This window comes from Dermacentor andersoni, chromosome 5 (assembly GCF_023375885.2).
Source record: "Dermacentor andersoni chromosome 5, qqDerAnde1_hic_scaffold, whole genome shotgun sequence".
In the NCBI taxonomy this organism is placed as follows: domain Eukaryota; kingdom Metazoa; phylum Arthropoda; class Arachnida; order Ixodida; family Ixodidae; genus Dermacentor; species Dermacentor andersoni.
The window spans coordinates 153,679,776-153,702,651 of record NC_092818.1 but is presented as its reverse complement, the minus strand read 5'-3'; the positions used below and the strand labels follow the sequence as shown (position 1 = coordinate 153,702,651).

At 45.0% G+C, this 22,876-nt stretch overlaps 1 protein-coding gene across 8 annotated transcripts in view; it reads right to left on the bottom strand.

Annotated features, from left to right (window-relative positions):
- Stat92E (Signal transducer and transcription activator Stat92E) overlaps positions 1–22,876 on the bottom strand; it is a 160,495-nt gene that overhangs the window by 97,184 nt on the left and 40,435 nt on the right. For all 8 annotated transcript variants that reach the window (XR_008612670.2, XM_050178929.3, XM_055071151.2 and 5 more), the window contains exons 9-12: positions 14,759–14,846; positions 9,472–9,513; positions 7,865–7,945; positions 3,839–3,931 (exon numbers count right to left, since the gene is read on the bottom strand). Coding sequence is in view for 7 of the 8 variants with exons in the window: in XM_050178929.3 (XP_050034886.1) it covers positions 3,839–3,931; positions 7,865–7,945; positions 9,472–9,513; positions 14,759–14,846 (304 nt within the window). In the remaining variant the exon portion in view is untranslated. The remainder of the gene's footprint in view (positions 1–3,838; positions 3,932–7,864; positions 7,946–9,471; positions 9,514–14,758; positions 14,847–22,876) is intronic.

Here is a 22,876-nt window from a genome sequence, read left to right as displayed (position 1 = left end):
ATAATACTGGGAAATGCTGGCTGCGAACGTTATGCACGAAGCCAAGCTTTCTGGTAGAAACGCGGCCTCTTGCACGGGTCGATCTCCTGTTATTGTTTCGCACTTTTAATATTTCAGTCTGAGAAGAGCTAACGTAAAGGACATGCGCTGTTGGTGTTTTTTTTCTGTTACATTTGTTTGTGGGCTGCCGTTCTCAAGATTCCGAAGAATACCTTGGTAAAGAATGAAAGACAAGGTATGAGCAACTTTCGTGATAGAGAAGTGGTTGAGTAAGCATGGTTCAAAGTTTGGTTTGAAATTCTTTTTGCCCAAGCGATGTCCAACGCCGAAGCTGGATGCCGAAGCCGAATTTTCTGCGACACAGGCTCCTTAACGCTATCGTGGTAAAACAGTGCTGCAAGCACCTCAATGTTACCAGTGCACTCAAACAAAGCAGACCGATCTGTCTATAAAGAATTTGCAAGTACAACATTACAGCTAAAAATTTCACATTATTTCAGTACGACATTACAGATACCCAAGATCGGTGCTAATGTGCTTTTAGAAATTTAGATGACTTTTCAGGGCTGTGTCCCTATCGGGGATGCAGAACAATCACTGGCGACAGTGATGATCACTGGCAATTCTGAGTTCTGTAGAGCTTGACAATCTCGAGGGCCATCACACAGGCCAATTTGACTATGTTCGGTACAAATGCGCGATGATGACAGTAATTCTCACCCCTTTCCCACTTTATTGGGGGTTCAAGGCAACACTGAACGAAGTGCTGAAGAGAATGCCATTGTGCATTCTTTCAGTGAATTTTAGCGTCCCCTCAGCACCAATCCTTTGTAACATTATTTTATTCTCACCCTCTCCACCTTCTCATCTCCAGGGCCGAGCAGTTCTGTGATTACACAATCACAACCACATGCTTCTCATTACAGCAACTGCCCTTCAGCCCCACTGAGGACGGCTACTACTTGCATCCTCTGCGAAAGTGGTGGCATAGTGAAACCTGTCATGAAATTGGTCGGTCGACTGCTGTTGAAAAATGTCCATGTGATGCAGATATTGCTCTCTGGTCTTTTGAGCTCCAGGTGTACAACAGGTGCCCAGTTTTAGTTTCATACGTACAGTGTGGCCTGTATCCTCTAGTCACTTACTCCACTTTGCCATTAGCAAAAAAAAACCTTTACAGTAACCGACCGAGTTTTTAGACAGCAATAATATCCAAGTAACCAGGCAGTACTTAAAAAGAAAGGTACAAAAGAAAAATTTGTTGTTTTGCAGAACTAGAGGCACAGCCCAGGCTTTTTCTACTCAAGATTTCATGATGGTTGAGGCTGCAGAGGCAATTGTATTGTGAAGGTACAGTTTAATCTCAATAATACGAACTCGAAGGGGATAAAAGACTTGTGCAAATTAAATGAAGCTCACTGAATGAAGAGCTACATGCAGTGCTGCATTGGGTGGCACATGTGGGCTAAGCTGACACAAGTAATAAGTTCCGGAAGTGTGGCTTCACAGCAACATTCCACGTGCTGACATGAAGCCACACTTCTAAGCAAAATTTTCACTGCTGTGAAGCCATACCTCAAGGCAAAATTCGCAGATAACCCGCACCCCGACTTTACTGTTCAATGTAAAAAATTTTTGCTGCAATCAATATGCACCAAAATAGGGAACTTGCAATGGGAGATGTGACCAGCCGTTGGCGAACAGCCACAGCGCTGAGCCGGAAGTGCCGCCATGGTCAGCAGCAGCACAGTATGTTCGAATTAACCATTGCGAACGCTCACGCGTTCAAATTACACGGTGTTTTTGCGCATTGATATACACATAATTTTGACAGACCCATGGCGTCACGTCAAACTAAGCGGCCTTGAATTAACGCGATTCTACTGTATAAACAGCGGACAGACTCCAGCTGGGTGATTAGAGTGGTTGATCACTGATCAAGCAAAGCAGAATGTATCTCATCAGTAATAATTGGGCCGTAGAATCAGCTTTAAAAAAACATTGTAGGTCCCAAACTGTGCATATAAGTAGTATAAGTAGAGCATATAAGCAGTTTCGTCTCGACTTGCTGCAACGACTGCACACGCATGTCCCAAACACAGCGGAAGCTATTGAGGATGAAGAGCACCGGGTACATTGTAATGGACGGAAGATGCACTGGTGACCAGCTCACTGGCGGAAAAATCTGGATTTGCACACGATTGAAAAGTGTGTTTGTGAAGTTTGAAGTTTATTTTATTTTTCTTTCTTTGTTACAGAAAGAGGAAACAAGAGCTAAAGGCTTTGTGGCCTGACAGAGGCTCTTGCTCCTACACTCTTAAGCGAAATTACACCCTTTGGGTCGTATCTTGCCACACCAATAATTGTCACCCGTCTTGTCCGCATTTCCTTTCTTTGACGCTGCAAGCCCGGTACTTCCAAGTCATGAAGGGCATGCGCATTATCAGCATGACAGAGCATTACCGGCAGGAAAGTTGGAGGCACAGCATTTTCAAGAAAGGAGACGCAAGCAAGGTAGACGACAATTATTGTGGCGTCGCAAATACACACCCCGAAGGGTGTACATTTGTTTAAGAGTGTAAGCAAGAGCATGCCGCGCATACCACAGCCGCACTGTAAAGGAAGTTGCAGCACAGGCCTTCACTGCTGCAAGCGTTAATCAGACACGAGATGACAAGAATTTCAGCTTCCACACTGTTTTTGAGCAAAATAGAAATGAGATTTGCTGCCTAATTTAGTAAATGAATGCATGTTGACATTCATTGTTTGCTTGATACCCTCTGTAATTCAAAATTTGGTTAATTTTGATAATTTTTTCCTAGTCCCATGAAGTCCAAATCAACGCTGCTTGCTTCACTGTAGCTATAACTTCGCATTTTATTATTTAATGGTAGTACAGTCGCTGACTAGTTTTTCGAACATTGACGGGGCCACAAGAATGTGCGATAAAACAAACTTCAAAAAAAAGTCATTTAACTGCTTTTTATTGCTCCAGCAGCATGGGAAATTTGTTCACGGACTTTTGCTCATAGTTGTGTTTCAGTGAAATAACGTCCATTTGAAATGTCACGACAGTTGATATCTTAGACATACCTTGCACTTAGACCAACGTGCACTGCATATTGTAGACACTACAGGTGTCGCATACAACCTTGATGGCGCAAGGCCAGCAGTTAAGGCTGTGCTGCACAAATTCAGCTTTGAGCTTTCTGCCTATAAGTCAGCTGTCGTTTCTGTCAAATAAGCACACACGAATATTGTAGGCATACTTGCAGTAGTTGCCGGCTGTTTGCACATGTTAAGGCAAAGGTATGGCTGTTGCACTAGTGCGACTGATCTAAGACCTAGTCATCAATGGGCCACTTGCATTTGCGGCAAGCTCACCATCTGCCACCCTGCATCTGCGAGCAGCGAATTTTCACCGCTGTCACACTGCCCAAGATGGTAAGCTGAGTCAGCACTACTTCATCAGATAGCGAATGAAGTCAAAGGTAAGGTTACAAGTCAACACAGGTCTGTTCGCAACAGCCACATGACACTCCGAAAGCCAGAAAGTTACTTGCCAACGAAAGCAAGGGTACTGGTGACAACCTGAATGGCACCAACTTAGTTCAGGGCTGCCATATTTGTGACCTTGCGCGTGCAGATTATATCCGAAAAAAAGGAGCGAGATACTATTTGACGTCTGAATTTTAGGTTGCCGTTGGAAATCAGTTCTACAGACAGTGTGACAAGTTCAAATGATCGAGCAGGTCCGAAAGACCAGTCAGCGACTGTGCGTGTCTGCACACATGCACAGAACTAATCTTTATACAGAAGGTATAAAGGCACAACTCACCGGTTCAGCAAAAGCATTGTCCCAGGTGACTGTGGCCCAGGCATGTGGCTCCTGATTTCCGTGCACGATCACCACCACAGGTAGTGACAATGTCTGCAACCGCACACATGTGCATTAACATTAAGAAAAGTCTCAAACGGCTGCAAAGTTGGAGTGACACCTTTAAAGGCGAAATCAAGAAATTTGGCAGCCTTTTAAGTCTTAACAAAGTGCACTGAAAAGTCCCGATGAGAAACTATACATTGCTAAGGAAAGAAAGCTCGTTAAGTTTAAATTCAAAAGCATGCCGCTTCAGTTGATTCAATCCCCACAGACGCCTACGAGCAGCGGCAATCACAAAATGGAGAAAAGCAGGAAGCATTCCTACCATTGAGAATACTTAATTCTGGTTACTTAAGTGTATTGTTCAAAACTAACTATTAGGCATGAATCATATTATGGATGAATACCATATATTTCATCTGGCCAAACCAGACAAACTTCCTGTAATCAATGTTGACATTTGGGCAAGTCGATACACATTTATTATACATCAAGTGTAGTGCAGCAGACAAAAATGAAGGAATAAGACAACTGTTTTCTTACAACTGAAATATTAGAAAAAACATATTATAAATGCAGCCAGTTCTAAGTATGCCAGAGCCTGATAACCAAACTGGACCACTTCGCACTGGTAAACATACACCTTCACACCTGCCAACTCTTTAACACTAAAGTTTAAAACAGAGGTAAAGTGGGTTTAAAACTATGGGGTTTTACGTGCCAAAACCACTTTCTGATTATGAGGCACGCCGTAGTGGAGGACTCCAGAAATTTCGACCACCTGGGGTTCTAAAGTGGGTTGCCAGGGTGTCTACCAAGTTGACATTTCCAAATTCCCTGAGTTTTCCAGGTTCTCCCTCACTGCCTTTGCAAAATTCCCTCATTGATGAAGAACTATGTTTTATGTCAAGACGGGCTGAAACCATTTCGCCCGATGCTGTCACTACAGTGACAGCATCTGGTGACATATAGTGACAGCATATGCTTACTAGATATATCTAGTAAGCATATGAAAATGTTTTAAATAAAAAACTACTTAATCCAATTTGAAAACTAAGGAGTAGTGTTTATGTTATTCAAGAAGAGAATAACAGAATAGAACAACAGCTCAACCTGAACTGTCCTGACATATATGTCAGGACAGTTGAGGTATACTCTCAGCCCGCGCACGATGCCTCAGTGTTGTGTTTCACGGCTTTAGTGTTTATTTTGGTTTGGATGAGGGACACCTGCATCTCGGCATCAGCCAACACTTTGTTTTCTTTAGCTCAAGCTCCTTCAAAACGGCGGCAACACGCTTCCTTTCCCATTCATTCCTCGTTTGCGTAGGTTCTTTCTGTTTTTGTCTTCCTTCCGCCACTCCTTCACCCCACGGACAATTCGAAGCATCTTCTTGGTCAGTTGCACAGTCCACATCCGATTTTTCAAACTCCCTAGAGGCTGCGAAAACGTTTGAAAAATCAGCCAGTTAGAAAAATAAATGCCTGTCATTTACTGGCCTTAGGGGCTCAAACCACCACAGGCACATTCGAAAACACTCTGAAGGCCTGTCGGTACACGTATTTGGCATATCGGTGCTCGTACTGTGACAGGCAATACTGGGTGCACGCGCATATAATTAAGGAATACATAATGTGTCCCGTGGCAATAGCCCCTTCCCACGCTTGTTATGCTTCACTGCAATACCTTTGCGTATGCTTCACCAAGTAACATTTCTATACAGAGGCAAAGCTGACTTTCGGGAACCGGCATTATGCAACACATCGTGCTGTCCAAGCTTCTAAGCCAATCGCGAGGACCACAAAGGCGGAGTCCGTGCCATTGCCGACAGCAGCGTATTCTTTCAATGAAAAACAAGGCACCCAACGGCAAGAAGCTTCATAGCAAACGTCGAAGCAGCTAGGCCTAGCGTTGCTACAGTGGTGGCTACGGCTACCAGCGGATCTGCGTGCTGGAGCGCCGGTTCGAGGCGACGAGGTAATCAAAATGGCAGCGGTGGTGGCTTTGATTAATGCCATTTCGGACCTGCGGTCATAGCAAAACGTCCGGAAAATCGGACAACGAAGAGCTCTTGCGACCGAAATTTCAGACGTTCTGATACATTGACTCTATGGGGTACGTGGTGGTGCCGCGAAGCCGTCCAAATTATCGGGAATCCGGAAAGTCGGTCGTTGACTGTACAATGACAACTCCTCCAGCCGACGACAGGGCGTCAAAGACGATTAATTCATTACGATTCCTGTCTGTTACTCGAGCCAGCATTACCGTGACTTTCGACCCTTTCAATAAAATTACAGCTAATTTTCCCTGATAAAGGCACAATTTCCCTGAGTTTTCCCCGAGTTTTTCCAGACTACTCAAAATCCCTGAGAATTCTTGGTTTTCCCGGTTGGTAGACACCCTGGTTGCTTGGCCACCAACTCGGCAGAGAAGCTAGTTTGGTGCGTCGCAAGGTAATAAAAAACTCGTGAGAACTTTGAACTGCTGAATCAGACACATTACAACTTACAAGCAGCGTGCTGCCAGAGTTTGGCCTAACAGGCACAAAATGACCAATAAATTACTATTACTTCGTTATATCCATCAGTTTTTGTAAGAAGGTTTGACTATTTATTGCCGAGGATGGACTACATTATATACTAAAAGAGCCAAAGACTGAACTTGGCAAGTTTCAAAAACTTCTACTGAGCCACAATGGCCCAAATGGGAAAAAATACTTTGCAATACGTGACATCGCATTGACAAACTGATGCTCGGGTCTCAGTTTTTTTTTTAATGGTACATTGCCCCATCATTTTCTCCTCTAATAATTACCCTTTACTGTGAAATGAACATGTTTAAAATGATTTCCCTAGTGTCCCCTTAACTCTTTCCCTACCATGGAGAAAATAGGTGTTCTTTGCAAATTACATCAGATCTTTTTTTCTAAAGGAACTATTGCACTGAATATTTTACGGGATACATAAACGAAAAGCAGGATGAATGTACTTTTCATGCATAAAAGTTTCGTTACCAAGGTATATGTCATAAAATATGATATAAATTGACAGAATCAAGATTGTGGGATAACATTGAATGAAGTTTGTAAAGACACGCTTATATCTACTAAGCAAAATATGTAACAAAAATTATGAGATATACAAAATGTTTTGCCATCTAATAGACAACATCTCCGAAAAAAAATCAAACATTTTCGTTGAACAGGTATTCCAATACAAAAATTTTACTGCAAGCACTACAGTTGGGCATGCCAGACAGTGGTTGCCAATGTTCCGGGCTGGTTTCGTCACCGTCGCTATCAGAGTCTAAGCCTGACAAAAACGCAGCATCCTCAGAATAGCTGCTGCTTGAGCCATTTATAAAATGAGCCACAGACGCAGCGGAATCACGGAATCTGCTATCTTTCCAAGGGCGCACGCCACTCCCAAAGGCAGCTATTTTTGCTTCCTACTTTGACGATCGCTAAACTTCAGAGCGCGTTCAAAAATTACCGCCTCTTAGAAAACCATGGAACAGCTTAGAAAACAAAAATAAATTTCTCCTCCTTCACGTCCGATGGTGAAGTGTGTCCATGAGCGGTGCGGAAGGTCTTGAAAGCAGTGTTTCAAACATTCGATAGCGGGTGGCTACTTCTGCTTGCTAGTTTGACAATCGCAAAACTTCAAAGCGCATTCAAAAATCGCCGCCTGGCGGAATAAAAGCAAACAGCTTAGAAAATAAAAATAAAGCTCTCCCTCACGTCCAATAGAGCAGTCTGTGAGTGAGCACAGCAAAAGGTCTCGAAAGCGGCGTTTCAAACCATCATTAGTGGGCTAACGATGCACAATGGGCACGGTATGGAAGAAGTTAATTAGCTGAAACTACACACATGCACGTACATTGTGACTAAAATAACTTTTAGCTGCTCATTTGCCGTGCAATGCACAAAGGCTTGCACCGCCATCTTGAAAACAATTCCTACATTGATGTACAGCGATAACTTACCCAAACTTGGAACACTAGCTCTCCACCTCCAACCTTGAACTGGGATTGGAACAGTAATGAGAATTTCTCATCCATAACAGACTGGAAAAAAGAAAAGCCAGTGCAATGTAATGAGACATGCTGCCTGAAAAAGCAAAATATGAATGCCCACGAACAACACAACCTACAGTGGAAGCCAAATGATCGATTTCAAACTGCCACAATAAATATGGTCATGGCTTGCGTGCATCTTGTCTTGTTTCTGCCTATTACAGTCAAAAACACTTATAACAATATTCAAGTGCCAAGAAAATCACATTATATAACGGAAAAAGGCAGACAGGAAAAACAAACATATTAATTTTGATTAGACAAAGAAAAAATGTGCAGTCAAATCCACTCGTAGCATTACCAGTTTTAACAATACTAGGATGTAGCAGTGAGCCCTTGCCCACACTGAAAAGATTTGTGGGCGTTCTATGGTAAAATAAACGCTTACTTCAATGTTCCCATGCTTCATCATTGGCTTTAAGAATTGAACCTTGCTATTGGGCATCTACACCAAACAAATAAAAGAAAAAGGAACATGAAATCCTGGCAAAGAAAAAGAAAGGGGGCCGTCGCACCTGCCTTATACCGCACACCTTCGTCACACATCACTCTATGCATTGCCGTCCACGCGCGCCTCTCTTCCACCCCTCCAATACACGAGTTGACTGCACTGACATCGGAGAGGTGAGAGAGAGGTGTGCCAGGCAGGGGAGCATTGTAGAAAACGACTTATATTACCATAGAACACATAGAAAAGTTCACGCTACAGCATCTAATCATCGTTATATCTGATATATTGTTGAAACCAGTATTGTTACAGGCTTCGACTGTCCCTGTGCTATATCAGCTATCAAATTATATCAGACTACAGACTGATTGATTTACTAATCAATACCGTAAAACCTCACTATACCTTAGCCCTTATTGATTCAAAAAATCAAGATAATTTGGACTTGGCTTCTGTTCCCAGCAGGCATGTGCATTATTCAAACACATCAAACTATTTAATTCGGATGTATTTTGTATCTAGACACATGCAACGTGACAAACCTAGCAGAATATTGAGTATGAAAGGAGATTCTACTGCAGCCAATGCACTGGCTAAACTCACTGGCTACATGCAATGGATAATTAGTGCTGGCAGACTCTTTGGTGACAAAACAAATGGGAGGCACATGGGATAGTGAGACACATTCATTTAAACACGTGTTTTGCCACTGTTGTACTGTGAAAGAAATCACATGGCCTGTGCCGCTGCAACTACTCTTCACGTACTCTGCCACGAGACAACATGAATTCTAGTTCCTGTGCAGTTCTTGTGAAAAATATAAAGTAAGGGTGATAACGGATTTAGGCAGTGAGCATTTATTTTCTTAGCCAATTCAAAAATTCAGACATTCCTCCTGCCCGTGAAATCTGGGTCAACAGGACTTTACTGTATTTAACATTTGCTACATTTCTGTCTTTATACCTACCGTATAGACGAAAACTATCTTCCGTTTCCTAATGTTTTTACGGCTACATGCCACAAAAAACCTTGAATGCAATGGGCAAATTGACATGTGTCAGGTACTTACCTCAGTGCCTTTTTTTTCTGCTCGCTTGATTTTCCTCAATTGCTAGGAAATGAGAAAAAAAAAATTAGTTCCATTGAAGAAAAAGCTAGTTCTTGCTATACAAGTTTCTTTCATTTATATGTTTGGAGCCACTAGTGGATTCAAATTTATTGTAAAACATACAGCTTGAAATGCTCAAAGATTTGCACTGCTCTTGCTCAAATTTTGCACAAAGATTGCATTTTGGAGTCTATTTCATTCAATATAACACTTGGCACAGCTAATTGCCTAGATTTTAAGAAAAAAAAAATTAAGGTTGCCTTCATTTATGGGGGTGCAAGCTGCTGCAGTGATGGTGTTAGCATGAACTTGTATTGCTGCCTGCTGGTAGCTGGAGAAAGCAGCCGTTCAGGGTGGGTTGCCACATGTTCCAGAAGAGCGGGCAACACGTGTTCAACAAAAGCTATGAGTGGCTTCAGGCAATCAGAAAACGGAACCAGAAGAAGGGCTGCTCCATTGTTCATATCTAATAGCACGATGCCAACTGAATGAAAGCATCACAGAAGGAAGCGTACTGCACAATAATAAAGCCCTCTTTCCTTCTTTGGAACATGCAGCTGGCTCTTGCTACTGACTGGCTGACAAGCACTAGCCTTCACTACTGCATCAAGCTGGTGAGATTGCAGTGTTGCTGGTCCTGCTTTTTGGCTATCCAAGATATCTACTATATCAGATCTGAACAACTGGGCAATCCAAATCAGGGGGTCTAGATGTGAAATTCACTATTGCCATCAACCTAGCCGATCTCAGATCACAGTGCTTGGAGGGGAAATGATAATGCAGAAGAGTGCAGGAGATCACACCCTAGGTTAGCATGCTCACTGCCACCACACTCACTCATACTCGCTCAAGACTTATTTCAGAGGCATAATATAGAGCATCAGCGAGTGACGTAAGGTATGAGTGGACACAAGTATGAAGAGGAGCCAGTCAATTTGAGTGGACTTGAGCAAGAACAGAAATGAGTGCCAGTTAATGTCAGCTCAAGTGAAAGTTAGCTACAGTCAAACCTCGATATATCTAACATGGATATATCGAATTATTGTATATATCGAACAGGTCCTATATCACCTGGAAAATTGCATGCATTTTTTATTTGTTATTTCGAACGGGGTCGGACGTAAAATGGATACATCGAACTCCACCACCCCAGACCCCATGCGCTGTTAACAGGCAGTGAGTTTTCCTACAACACACTCGAAGATAGCGGTGGCGTGATGGGCAGGTTCCCGACTGCTGCGCACTATACCTGCACACATCGATCGCGTCAAGGGCGGCATTTGAACACAGCGGCATACGCACGTGGCGGCTTGGATAGTTTGACAATGTCAACAACGCATTGCATTTGCTGCACTGACTCCTTAGTGCCGCGCTCTGTGCCTGCCGCACTTCGCGAGAACTGGCGGTTTGCATACGCAAAGGCGTGTGACAGCGTGCACTCACTGGGCTCACTGATAGATACCTTGGCAGATGCCACTCAGTACTTTGTTATTGACAGTGTTTCAAAAAGCTTCGATTGACAGACGTGGAGATTGCAGCAGAAGTAGCGGCCAAACGAAGACGCTGCCGAGGTTGATCCCGGAAGCAGTGGTGATGCCCGACTCGCGACTTCAACTGAGGCTGTAGCTGCTTTGGCCCTTCTTTCTACACTGTGGTGCAATAGAGGGCACCGGCCTATCGCTTGTGAATCGTTTAGACTATGTTGAGGACTCCGTGTTTAAGCACACGGCTTCCAATAAGAAGCAGGCTACACTGCTGCAGTACTTTCAGCCATGTAAATAATTCGTGTGAAGCTTCTAGTGAGTATTTACTGCGCCACAATAGGGGCACAATCAGGGATCGTTGTTGGTAGTGCGCGCTTGGTTCCACTGCACACGAACTTGGTTTCATCTCATAGGCTGTTTCCATTCGTTGCGCTCCTAAAAACTGATGTTTACCTGGTTTAAGATCTCTCAAGGGTCACTGCTAGGTGCTCGCTCGTACGTTGCTCACAGGGATGCGATTACATCTGTAAACACGCAGTACAAACAGTGCTGCCGTATACAAAGGATGCTACCATGCCTGCGGTACTTTCCTCATGACTTGCCTCGCAAAAGCTGGTAGCCTCTCGACAGAACGAAGGATAACTGCAAATTTCTGACTCGTTTGGTTTTTCTGATGGGCGCACAACCATGGAGTTTGTTTGGGTGCGCTTACATACACAGTTCAATTGTGCCCATGCAGAGCAACCGGCGCACTGGCGCACACATGCTGTTCGAACCTTCTGTCCAACTTGAGTATGTACACTTAGAATAACTGCTGTGTTATCCAGGCCTTCTTGTTGGCCTCGTACTGAACAAGTAGACTTGCCTTCTTAAAACATCTTGGATTCTTCAATTTCCCTATGACTAGCATAGGAAGCTTCTCGCTGCCTGACATGTTACTGCCGACAAGGACAGTCAGCCGCTCTTTGGTGTGCTTGCCGCCATGGCAGGGGTCACCAGCAAATGCAAGTATTTTCTCTGGGAGCATTTTGTAGAACCATTCAGTTTCATCGCAGCTGAAAATGCTCTCAGGCATGAACTACTGTAACAAAGACTGTAGCTTTCCATTCTGATACTGCGCGATAGCTGAATCGTCAACAGCACCGCTTTCCCCACACATCTTCTTGAACTTCAGATCATTGCAAATCTTGAAATTTCTGAGCCACCCATTGCTGAACCTGAAGACCTCAAGGTTCATTTGAATTGCAAAAGCCTCCACCTTTTCCTTCAAGACATGACCCGAGACCAGGGTTCACTTTGCGATCATGGTATTTAGCCACACGAGGAGCGCTTCCTCAAAATTTTGGTTAAACACCCTGACTCACATTCTTTTTAACCCCAGTTGACCCTCTGGCCCCTTCCAAGATTTTCAACCTGCATTTCATGAAATCCGAAACCATTTGCTTTGAAATTCCAAACTCCTAGCCCGCGACCAGCTGTGGTTGCTTAGTGGCTATAGTGTTGGCTGCTAAGCACGATGCTGAGCGATTGAATCCTGGCCACGGCGGCCGCATTTTGATGGGGGCAAAATACGAAAACACCCATGTACTTAGATTTAGTTGCACGTCTAACACGTGCTGGTGGCCCAAATTATTCCGGAGTCCCTCACCACAGTGTACCTCATAATCGAATTGTGGTTTTGGCAAGTAAAACCCCACGATATAATTTTTTTTCCCTTGCCCATGTCTGCTTGTAACAGACCACTTTTAACTTGCTTGATGATGGCGGCTTTCTTTTCCATTGTCAGCCTACGGTAGAGATTTGCGTACTTTGAAGCCTTGGGCGAAGATGACAAAAGCGTAAACGGCACCATCACTTGTGGGGATGTGCGACTCTCACGCGTCCCCTGATATGTTGTTTTCCCGCATAGCTCCCGTCTCCTGTAATCCGGCTTCGACGTGTGGCTTGGTGCCCGCGGTAGTCAATGTGGTTGAAGCGCATTGCGAGAGATGGCGCGAGTGTGACTCTGCTAACGCCACCTAACAGCAGGGTTACTTGGGCACGGGAAGGAGAAGGCTCTTCCTCTTTGGCTCGGACTCGGCAAGCGGTGCGGACGTTCTGCGCGTATACCAATTCATGCTTCTGCAAGACCGTCTCGCAAAGCCTACCCCGGAATGGACGAACATGATCGTTCGAACGAGCCAGCGTTCGCATGACCGTACGTGCGAATGACCGGGCGTTGGTACCCAGCATGGGGTGAACATATTCACTCGCTATCTGGTCGTGGTGAGTCGAACTTCCGCGATTTGTCGCGCACCCATCGGCATGTTTTGTGGATAGCAACTCGGCTAGCAGGCATTAGTCGATGAAAGGTGCAATAAATGCCCTTGTGATTGTTTGCACTACTGTGTTGTCTTTCCTTTGCCCCAAGAGCACGGGTGAGAACCCCACACACTGTCAGCAACAAATCCGCTGGATGAAAAGCACAGCACCAAACAGTGGGAAGCTTCCAAGCGAAAGCCGAAGAGAGTACACAGCAACACAACATGATTACACAACCAATCACAAGGCTAACTAAAAAACATGCAGGTAAACAGAAAAGGCTATGGCCATAGCTACAGCTGGCTACGGCTGTCGACAGATCGGTGTGTGAGAGCGGTGGTTTGAGGTTTCAATACGATACGATGGCCGCAGGACCGTGGCTGGCTACGGCTAGCTGAACGGCGTGCGAGTGGGGGTTCGAGGCTGCGAGATACTCAAAATGGATGCCGCTTTGGACCTACGGTTAGGAGCAAAAAGTCTGAAAAATCGGACTGCAAAGGGTTTGAGCATGTGAAATTTCAGACATTTTTATACACTGGCTGTATGGGGCACCTGACAGTACCGCGAATGAGTCTGAATTATCGGACATATCCGAATAATCAGGCGTCCAGAAAATGGGACATTGACTGTATTATATATATAAGTATTTATGGGGGCCAATCTGTATTTTCGAATAAACAATGTATGTTTACCTAGGGAAGATATTTCTTTTTGTCACTTTATGGTAACTCTAACAAATTGCAGGACATCTTTTTAGAATAGGTCAGTCTGAATATTTTAAATCCGGAATAAGAAAGACCAAACTTGGGGGGGGGGGCACAGTTGACGGAAGAAATCAACCCACAAAGGGCTAAATGTACCAGTAACGTAAATTTAGAACTACACCGGCAAATTCAAAAGCACAAAATGCTGGAAGTAAGCGATCCGACAGTCCCAATAAGCGTGTCATAGCGCAGTTGCTTTATGCCGGCTCCCTAAAGCCAGTTTCGCCGCTATACAACTTTGTAATGCGGTGAAGCATATTAACAGTGATAATGGGTTACTGTTGCAGAACATTCAATTCCTTTAATTATACATGTGCGCAGAGCTGTTTCGGACATTGCCTTGGCAATTTGGGGCCTTCCTCAATGCTATGTTCATCTCCGGCGGTCCTTTGAAACATGTATTAATAGGGTTCTACTGTACATAGCCTGCGCATATATTGGTAAGTATGAGTCAGCACCCACTTATTCTGCTGAACTATGGATCACGCATCATGTGCTTGGCATAGCTATTTGTAATAAAGCAATACACAGGCTATGAAAAATGCTGTAATGGAAGGATCTAGTTAATTCTGACATCCCGAGGTTCTAATATACCCAAATCCCTATACATGAGTCATCCTACAGTCAAACCCCATTAGAACGCAGCCACTGTGGTCGAGAACCAAACCTGTGACCTCATGTTTGGCCTTGTTGACATACCATGTTCCTAAAGCTGACACTCAGTTGCCTCGTTGCCTGGTGGTATTCCATGGTCCCCGTGTTATTCAGGATGTCTCCACTTGCCTCTCTAAAGTGCACACATAAAAAATAAGCACATAAATGTCACAAAATGAAGATGAAGTGACGAAAAGTTGTACATGGTTAGTGTAATTACAATCAAGCCTTCATATAATGATGTCACATCTGACATGAAGATACCTTTATTATATCCAATATTTGTCATAAGTGCATAAAGCAATATCACTGAAAAATTTTTGCAATTGGGTCTATATGAAAAAGATGCAAGTGTAAGCCGACGTTCCCGAGGACTATGCCAGTTGGATAAAAGACAACAATTATATGAACACGTTGCTGCGGTATCTGTACTATGCCAAGCTGCATGCATTCATTTAATGCCCTTTTGTTTATTTTTTGCTAAACATATCTTGCAGTAAATCCTCCAAATAACTTTAAAGGGGCCCTGAACCACTCCTTGGGCTTGCTGAAAAAGAAGTCCGCTGGTAGCATACGCTGCTGTGAACATCTCAGCCAAGTTTTGCTTTCGAACACAGTACAGGGAGCTCGCAAGTGAATCACGAAGTCACCTTTCTCCCAAACGCTATCTTTTCAACAAGAGGCCCTGTCCTCACTCTCTTCTGGACACTCTATTTCGTCATCGGACGCTCTATTTCGTCATTTCCTTAGACGGCTACTATTGGCTGATAGCTGACAAGCTGCGGTCGGCCACATGACGTAGATACCACAGCAGCCAAAGGGCGCCGCCACGAGTCCACTGGCTATACTAGGTTAAGCACACTGCGGCTCGCTGAGGACAACTGCGTTTGGCTTATGTTTAGCGAGTCTTAGGCACAAAAGGTGGAAGTTCTGTATACATTAAAATCCAGAATGAAATTTGAACTGCGCACCATGGTTACATACAGAAGGCGGAGCATTGTGGGCACGCCCCACTTCACCGTATCCTTCGCAGTGCAAGGCATTGAAGGAACGGTAGCACAGCGGAGGTCGTTATTTGATTGCCAGTAACTCAGCTTCTGCTGAATGCACTGAAGTACTTTTTGGGGCAAAGTGTTTCTGAAACGTCCTATTTTCACTTCAAATGCCATTCTCCACTTCGATAAAAAGTGGATTGGCAGATTGCCATGCCATTACGTAGCAGCTCAGAAATGTGAAATTACAAACATAATTACGGACCTCAATAATTCTATCTCAATTTATTCGAAAATTCAGTTCAATCATAGAATTTGTATTCCCATAATTTACAATGCGAATTGTACCAGATAAGCAGACGCACATCCACCCGAAATATTCGTAGTTTCTGGCTGTGGCCTCCAAGACAAACATGTTGTGAAGCACTCTTGGCTTCGGATATGGCGGAGGCAGTGTCAGAAATATGGCGGCCACTATGTGTTTTAGGCTCCTGCAATTGCTTATATTTAGTGATGTTCATTGCTTGTGGCACTTTCAGTACATAAATGCATGGCCCTTTGAAATTGTATCAGAGAGAGCTATTGCTGGGACTGCAATTTGAATGCAAGTGATTCCGTGATGTGGGCACGGATAATTCGCACAGGTGTGCGAAGTGCCCACATTGTGTGGCAGTCAAGAAGCGAGTCAGAGCATCATCATCATAATCATTTGCTTTTTCATTTTCGGTTCCTTTCCCAGTGTAAACGCAAGCTGCATTGCATGTGTCATCATGTTTTCTCCACTGCTGGCATGTCATGTGTGTGCAGTTCTCGACCACATGAAAACTCTCAGTAACATGCACATTTCCGCTAGCGTTATAAGACAGCAACAGGAGTGACGGACTGGTCTGATACTTGAACACAGAAGCAGACATGCAGACATTGCACAGGATACCAGTAGGCGATGGCTGAAGCAATGATGAGCCTACTCGTGTGCCCATTTTAGTGACTGTTTCCGACTCCCTCAACTTTGCCTGCAGCTTTGTTGAGTGTAGCGGTGGTAACTGTGAGCTGCTGCTCCTGATTCGTGGGCTAGAGATCATGTGCAGTATTCTCGGGTGACCACTTTCAGAGATAGTTTCACTTTCGCAAGACTCGGAGACAGACGCGTGTTGCATTTTTGGCCGACAGCGTTTGTAGCGCTGCAGCGAACTACTGCACCAAGCAACCCACATCAATGATTACTTTGAGTAGTCCTGCTAGGCAGAAAAATAAATGTGACATGTTGTGTTGTGCAGTTTTGCTATTCTTCTTCTTGGTTTTTGCTTTCTTTTTGGGCAGGGGGGTAATTTGAATATCCACTTAAGATTTTTCGTGGTCTCATGGACTTTGAATCAATGAGTTTTTACTTTTGCTTTACATTGTTGTCCAATATAGAATCTATTGGTATATAAGGCAAGGTTTTTCCCAGAACTCTTAGCCACGAAGTCCGCCCACCCACTGCGTTATTTGCATATTATCGCCATTAGGTGTGGCTTCACGGCAGCATGAATTTCGCCTTGTACAGTAAAAGCTCATTAATGCACAACTAGTTCATTCAAAATTTTTGATAATTCGAAGTGGCCGCCACAATCAATCCAACAATATATTGAAAGCAATGTGTAACACATCCTGCTAATTCACACTAAAATCCACACTGCCACTGATGATTCGAACTCCGCACCATCGTGGCTGGGGAGAGTGGCTAGTACACAGGAGCACATTGGCAACGCTGGTGTCACCATGTGGACCGCGCAGCTTTGCTCTCTCCATATGTGGCCCTTTGTTTAGGCCTGAATGGAGAGAGATGCATTCACCTGGCCAGGCACTGCCAACACCTCTGTTGCAGGTCATTTCTCTCCCACTCTCACAATCTTCAAGAATGCGACGGTGCATTTCTTTTCTTTCTTCTTTTTTTACATGTCACATATTAGAGGCTATGCACTTTCTCTAGGAGCTATTCTGCTGAGAAGCGGCACCAGGTAACGTCTAAAACATGGTGGCCGTGACAGTTATCGGCTCTCGCAGTACCAAAAAGCATAGCCTCCGAGATTTGCAGTTGTTACTCAAAGGAAAGCATCGTTGGGATACATGTTTGGATGCGAGTTATAGTGGAATTCAGCAGCGCGCAGCCAGTGCAGCTACAACAGTACAACAGAGACCAATGTTACAGCAGGTCACACGTTTCCCAAGTGCATTTTAGAGCACGGCTCTTGTTCCGCTTCTCTCCAACTTCCTTTTCTCCCACTTTCCCCTCCCTGTTGGTGCTGAGCCATGCTCCCTCAAGGGCTGCAGAAGATAGTGCTAACCTTTCCTTTCTCAACATGAACCACTTCTCTCTAAGCGGCTCAAAGGCACGTTTATAGTCCCGATGTTTTCAACGCACGTCACTTGCAGCCATCACACTATGCCACTTGTGCCATGCCAGCTGAAATGCCGTCCCCTCTATACTTCGACATGGCCATCGTCTGCTGCTCACTTCGGAGCATGCACAGAACGCTTCCCAAACCCCGCGCCGCATTGAACGGCTGTCTGCGACCGTCGGTGAAGCAGCGTGGGCACCTTCTTTCTTTGCACCATGCATTGCGATATGGCGCAGTCGGCGCAACGCACAAGCGGATGGAGCAAGAGCCACCTCAACGTCAGGGATGCCACGCCACATTGCGGCGTCCGGTTGCTCAGCATTAACCAAGCTATTTCTTTCCGACTTTCATTAATTCAAATTTTGTATGATTCGAATTTTCGTATAGCATCTCCTAATTCAGATTAACAAGCTTTTACTGTAGTGCGGCCTGACGGCAGCGTGCGCCGCAATGCTCCGAAACCGAACTATAAGGCAAAATTCTTGCTGCCATGAAGCCACACCTCAGGCAAAATTTCCACACAACCCACACTACCTATGTTGAATATCCCTTCCTGCCTATTTCATGGTTGCCATTTTGCGTTTTGGCAGATTCAGCATTTCAGGCAACCCCTGCAGAGTCCGAATAATTCCTTGGCTACTCTATATCACCTTATATTAGTGTGCATACTTAATTCTTTTTTTCTTGGATCCCCCAACCACACCTCTGCCTTACAGTCGTGACCGCCATATAATACAACTTTGCTTTTGGTGTACCACATGAAATCGGCACAGTGGCCTGCTGACTGCGAGCCAGCCTAGCCAATATACACAAACACCTGCCCAGCATTTGACATTTTCTGTATCACAATGCATATTTTGTGCAGCAAGTAAACGAACGATTGCTTCTCTGTAACCGAGGTTGTCTTGGATTGTGCATTTTCGGTTTTGTTTGAGCAGTAAACAGCATGGCGAGGTATAACTCGGTAAGCTGAAGCTAATGCAAAACCCACAGTTAACTGCCTGGCAAAACAGCAAAACCTTTTCTCCAGCATCATCAACAATTGACCTCTTTCTTATGCAGTTGTTCACAATAATCCATTTACACCATCGTTATGCAAACACAAGTAACGGCAGAAAAGTTCACATAACGTAAAAACCAATGTATAATGTGAACCCGCATATAGTATGAGGAGAAATTTTTGGGACGCGAAATGAAAAAAAAAAAGTTTTATCCGCGTGTAATACGAGTTAGGAAAACTCGAGGAAAACATTTAAATTGCACTCCGCATTACAATCGCTGTCTTCCTCAGCTGCGCTCTCTTCGGATAGTTCCTTGTCGGACATATCTTCCCAGAGGTACTCGTCCTCTGTGCCATCGAGCGCGTTTGAGATGCCGCACTTCTTGAATGTGCGACACACAAGGTCCTCTGGTATGCTGGCCTATGCATGCTCAATCCACTTGCATCGCGTGGCTGGCGAAGCCCGCTTCAGCCACCCGGTCGGCGTCACTGCAGGCTCACCTGAGCGCATCCAATCTTCGTAACACCGCTTGACCGCATCCTTGAACGACTTGTTCACGCAAACATCTAAAGGCTGCAGCTGAGACGTCATCCCACCCGGGATAACGACAAGTTCAGTGCTGGATTCGCGCAACAGCCTCTTCAGTGAGTCGGCCAAATGGCAACGAAATGCGTCCTGCATGAGGATGGACAGGAACGACAACAGTGCGCCAGGTCGCCTACACCAGACGGACTTTATCCAGTCGAGAACAGGATGCTCGTTCATCCAGCCTTTCTCATAGCAGCTCACGAGCACATTTTTTGGCAGCTCCTCACCTTTAGGCACTGCCTTGCGCTTGAAGACGACATAGGGCGGGAGCTTGCGTCCGTCTGCCGTGCACGGCAACATGACAGTATCTTGCGTTTTCTCGTTGCCAGTGGACCGCACATAAACTTGTTTAGAGCCCTTTTTGTGCACGGTGAGGGGCAATGGCGTGTCCAGATAAACCAGCATTTGGTCAGCATTGCCGATTTGCCTTAGCTGGAAGTTCTTGAACATGCGCAGCGAAATAATGTGGTGCTCGAAAGCCACAAGCAGCTCTTCGAACGATTCGGGCAGCTTTTGCAAAATCGAAGTTCGGCGGCGTAAGGAAAATCCAGCACGGCACATGTAGCGATAAATCCAGTGCTTGCTCGCTTTGAAGGCAGAGCTCGGTAGCCCTTTTTCTTTTGCAAGCCCCTTAGCTTTTGCCTGCATAAGATCCACGCTCACAGCTAAATGCATGGCTCGCTGTTGGCGTACGAACTCCGTCAGGGCGAGTTCGATTTCCGGGAATGTCCCACTCTTTGGGCCGCGATAACTTCTTTGCGTTCCGTTACACGCGAAAAGGGCTTCCTTCTGTCAATGCCACCCGCGAATGCTTCCCTAAATGACGCCAAACTGCCTCCCAGCCGCACTGTTGCTGATGTCCTGTGCAGCTAAAATAACCTTTCTCTTGAAAACAGTACTATTCTCGTGGTCCGGACTTCTTGATCCTTCAACGCCAAATAAAAAAGATGCACATCGCGAAGCGTGGTTGAATTGAATTGAATTTTATTTCTCATTCAGTCAAACGAAGGTAGACTGAGACTAAAGGCATAAAGCCTGACAAAGGTCTCAGCCCACACAATTGAAAGGTTTACAGCAGATCACACACATATGCACAATTTTGCGCGTTACAGCACCGTTGGTTACTGTGAAAATTCATGGTAGCAATGTCCATGTTCATTAGATTCTTGAAATTTATAGTACAATGTACAGCAATGGCTAAGTACAACTAAGCATTTCAGATTCTAATGTTGTGTTAAAATTGTACAATTATACACGAAATAAACGTCAGCAAGTTTATAGAGCAATATAGAGCAACATCATGCAAAAAAAAAAAAATCCTTATTGTGTGCCAAAAATAATAAAAACTTGCACGTGTGCTGCCAAGGTGTGCACTCAACAATAAACAAATGATGCTGTAGTCACGCAGCAATAACGAAACCAACCCGTAGCCACGCAGCATTAAGGAAGCCAAGCCGTAGCCACGCAGCAATAACAAAGTCAAGCCATAGCCACGCAACAATAACGAAACCAAAACTTCTAGCCCAAATTTCTGACTGAAATTTGTCTTCAGATCCGCATATAGTACAACGTAAAAATTTGGGGTGCTAATAATAGGAAAAAGAACCTCGTATTATACATTGCAATCTCGATGATACAAATTCCTCGGGAGCACGCGAAATATTCGTACCATCCCGAATTTGTATTAGCCAAAAGAAGCCAATCTCGACATGATAATGAACACAAACTTTCTTGGCCACAGCTACTTCCGGCCGAAAAAGTCCATTATGCTCGCTTGCGCTTTTTTGCCCTCGAGGTCATTGATGAGACACGCCTGAAAGGCATAAAATCGTGCAGCGGTTTCGTCGCTCACGTTGCCAGCACTTACGGTGCGGCGCAGAACATCGAGAGTGTTAAGGCTTTCTGACGTCGACGGCAGCTGATCGCACACGTCGGCATCTTCACGATCACTCTCGGTCTCGACTTCATTAACTTCGTCGACCAATTCTTCAATGGATCGGAACCCGCAGGTCGCGACGTTGTCGTCCGTGGTGACGAAGTCGTGAGCAGAAGCTTCAGTTTGCAGACTCCCCCAGCCTTCAATTGCGAAGTCCTCATCGGGCTCTTCATTTTCTCCTGTCGGAGCCGCGTCCCACTCCGTTTTAAATCCACATTTGCGAGAACAGTTCGTGATGGTGTCCGAGGTCACATTATCCCAAGACATGGCCAAGAAATGAAACGCATCGAGTAGGCCGATCTGCGAATTCTCATCTTTGCGATCAATCTTTGCCAGGAGACGCCTTACAAAGAGTCCTTTGAAATGATGCTTCACGTCCCGAATTATTCCCGCGTCCAGTGGCTGCAAATGGTTGGTAGTGTTGGCAGGCAGGAACCTTACAGTGACGTTGTTAAAGGTCGTTTACTTTGGGTGGGCCGAACATTGATCTAAGAAAAGCCAAATTTTTCGGCTTTCGCAGCCATTTTTCAATCCAGGATTGTGAGGAACTCGCGGAAAAATTCCGCGGTCATCCACGTTTTCCTGTTCGCTTTATACAAACAAGGTAAACGTCCTGCCGACCGAAAGTACCTCGGCTGTTTGGACTTGCCTATGACGGTAAGCTGCATTTTCTCCGAGCCGTCGGCATTCACGCAAAAAAGCACGGTGATTCTCTCCTTACTTTTTTTGGCCGCCCTGGCAAGCCTGGCCCTTCACAAACAAGCTCCTCTCTGGTTGCAAATTGAAAAAGAGGCCCGCCTTGTCAGCATTAAATACGTAGCACGGTGCATAGTACGAAATCAGTGCCGGCAGCGTGTTCAACCAGTCGCTGACAGCTGATTGGTCCACTTTTTCTCCATCACCGCAAACGACTCTGTAGACAAGTCCATGTCTCTCTTTAAAACTATGAAGCCATCCCCCGGAAGCTTGGAAATTTTCAATTCCCAGGGAAAGCGCAATGTTGTCCGCCTTCTCCCGTAGCACCTTGCCGTCCACGTTGACGCCGGCCGCTGTAACTTCGCCAAACCATGTCAGCAGGACCTCTTCCAGCTTCATGTATGTAGCTGTCTTCGCCTGTTTGACATTCACGCCGAAGTGCTGGGCATTCTTCATCACAACGTCTCGTTGCCCAACAATGGTGCACAGTGTCGACGGTGCTATGCCTAGCTCCTTTGCTAACTCGACACGTTTCTTCTTCGGGTTGTCGTCGACCTTCTTGAGTATTT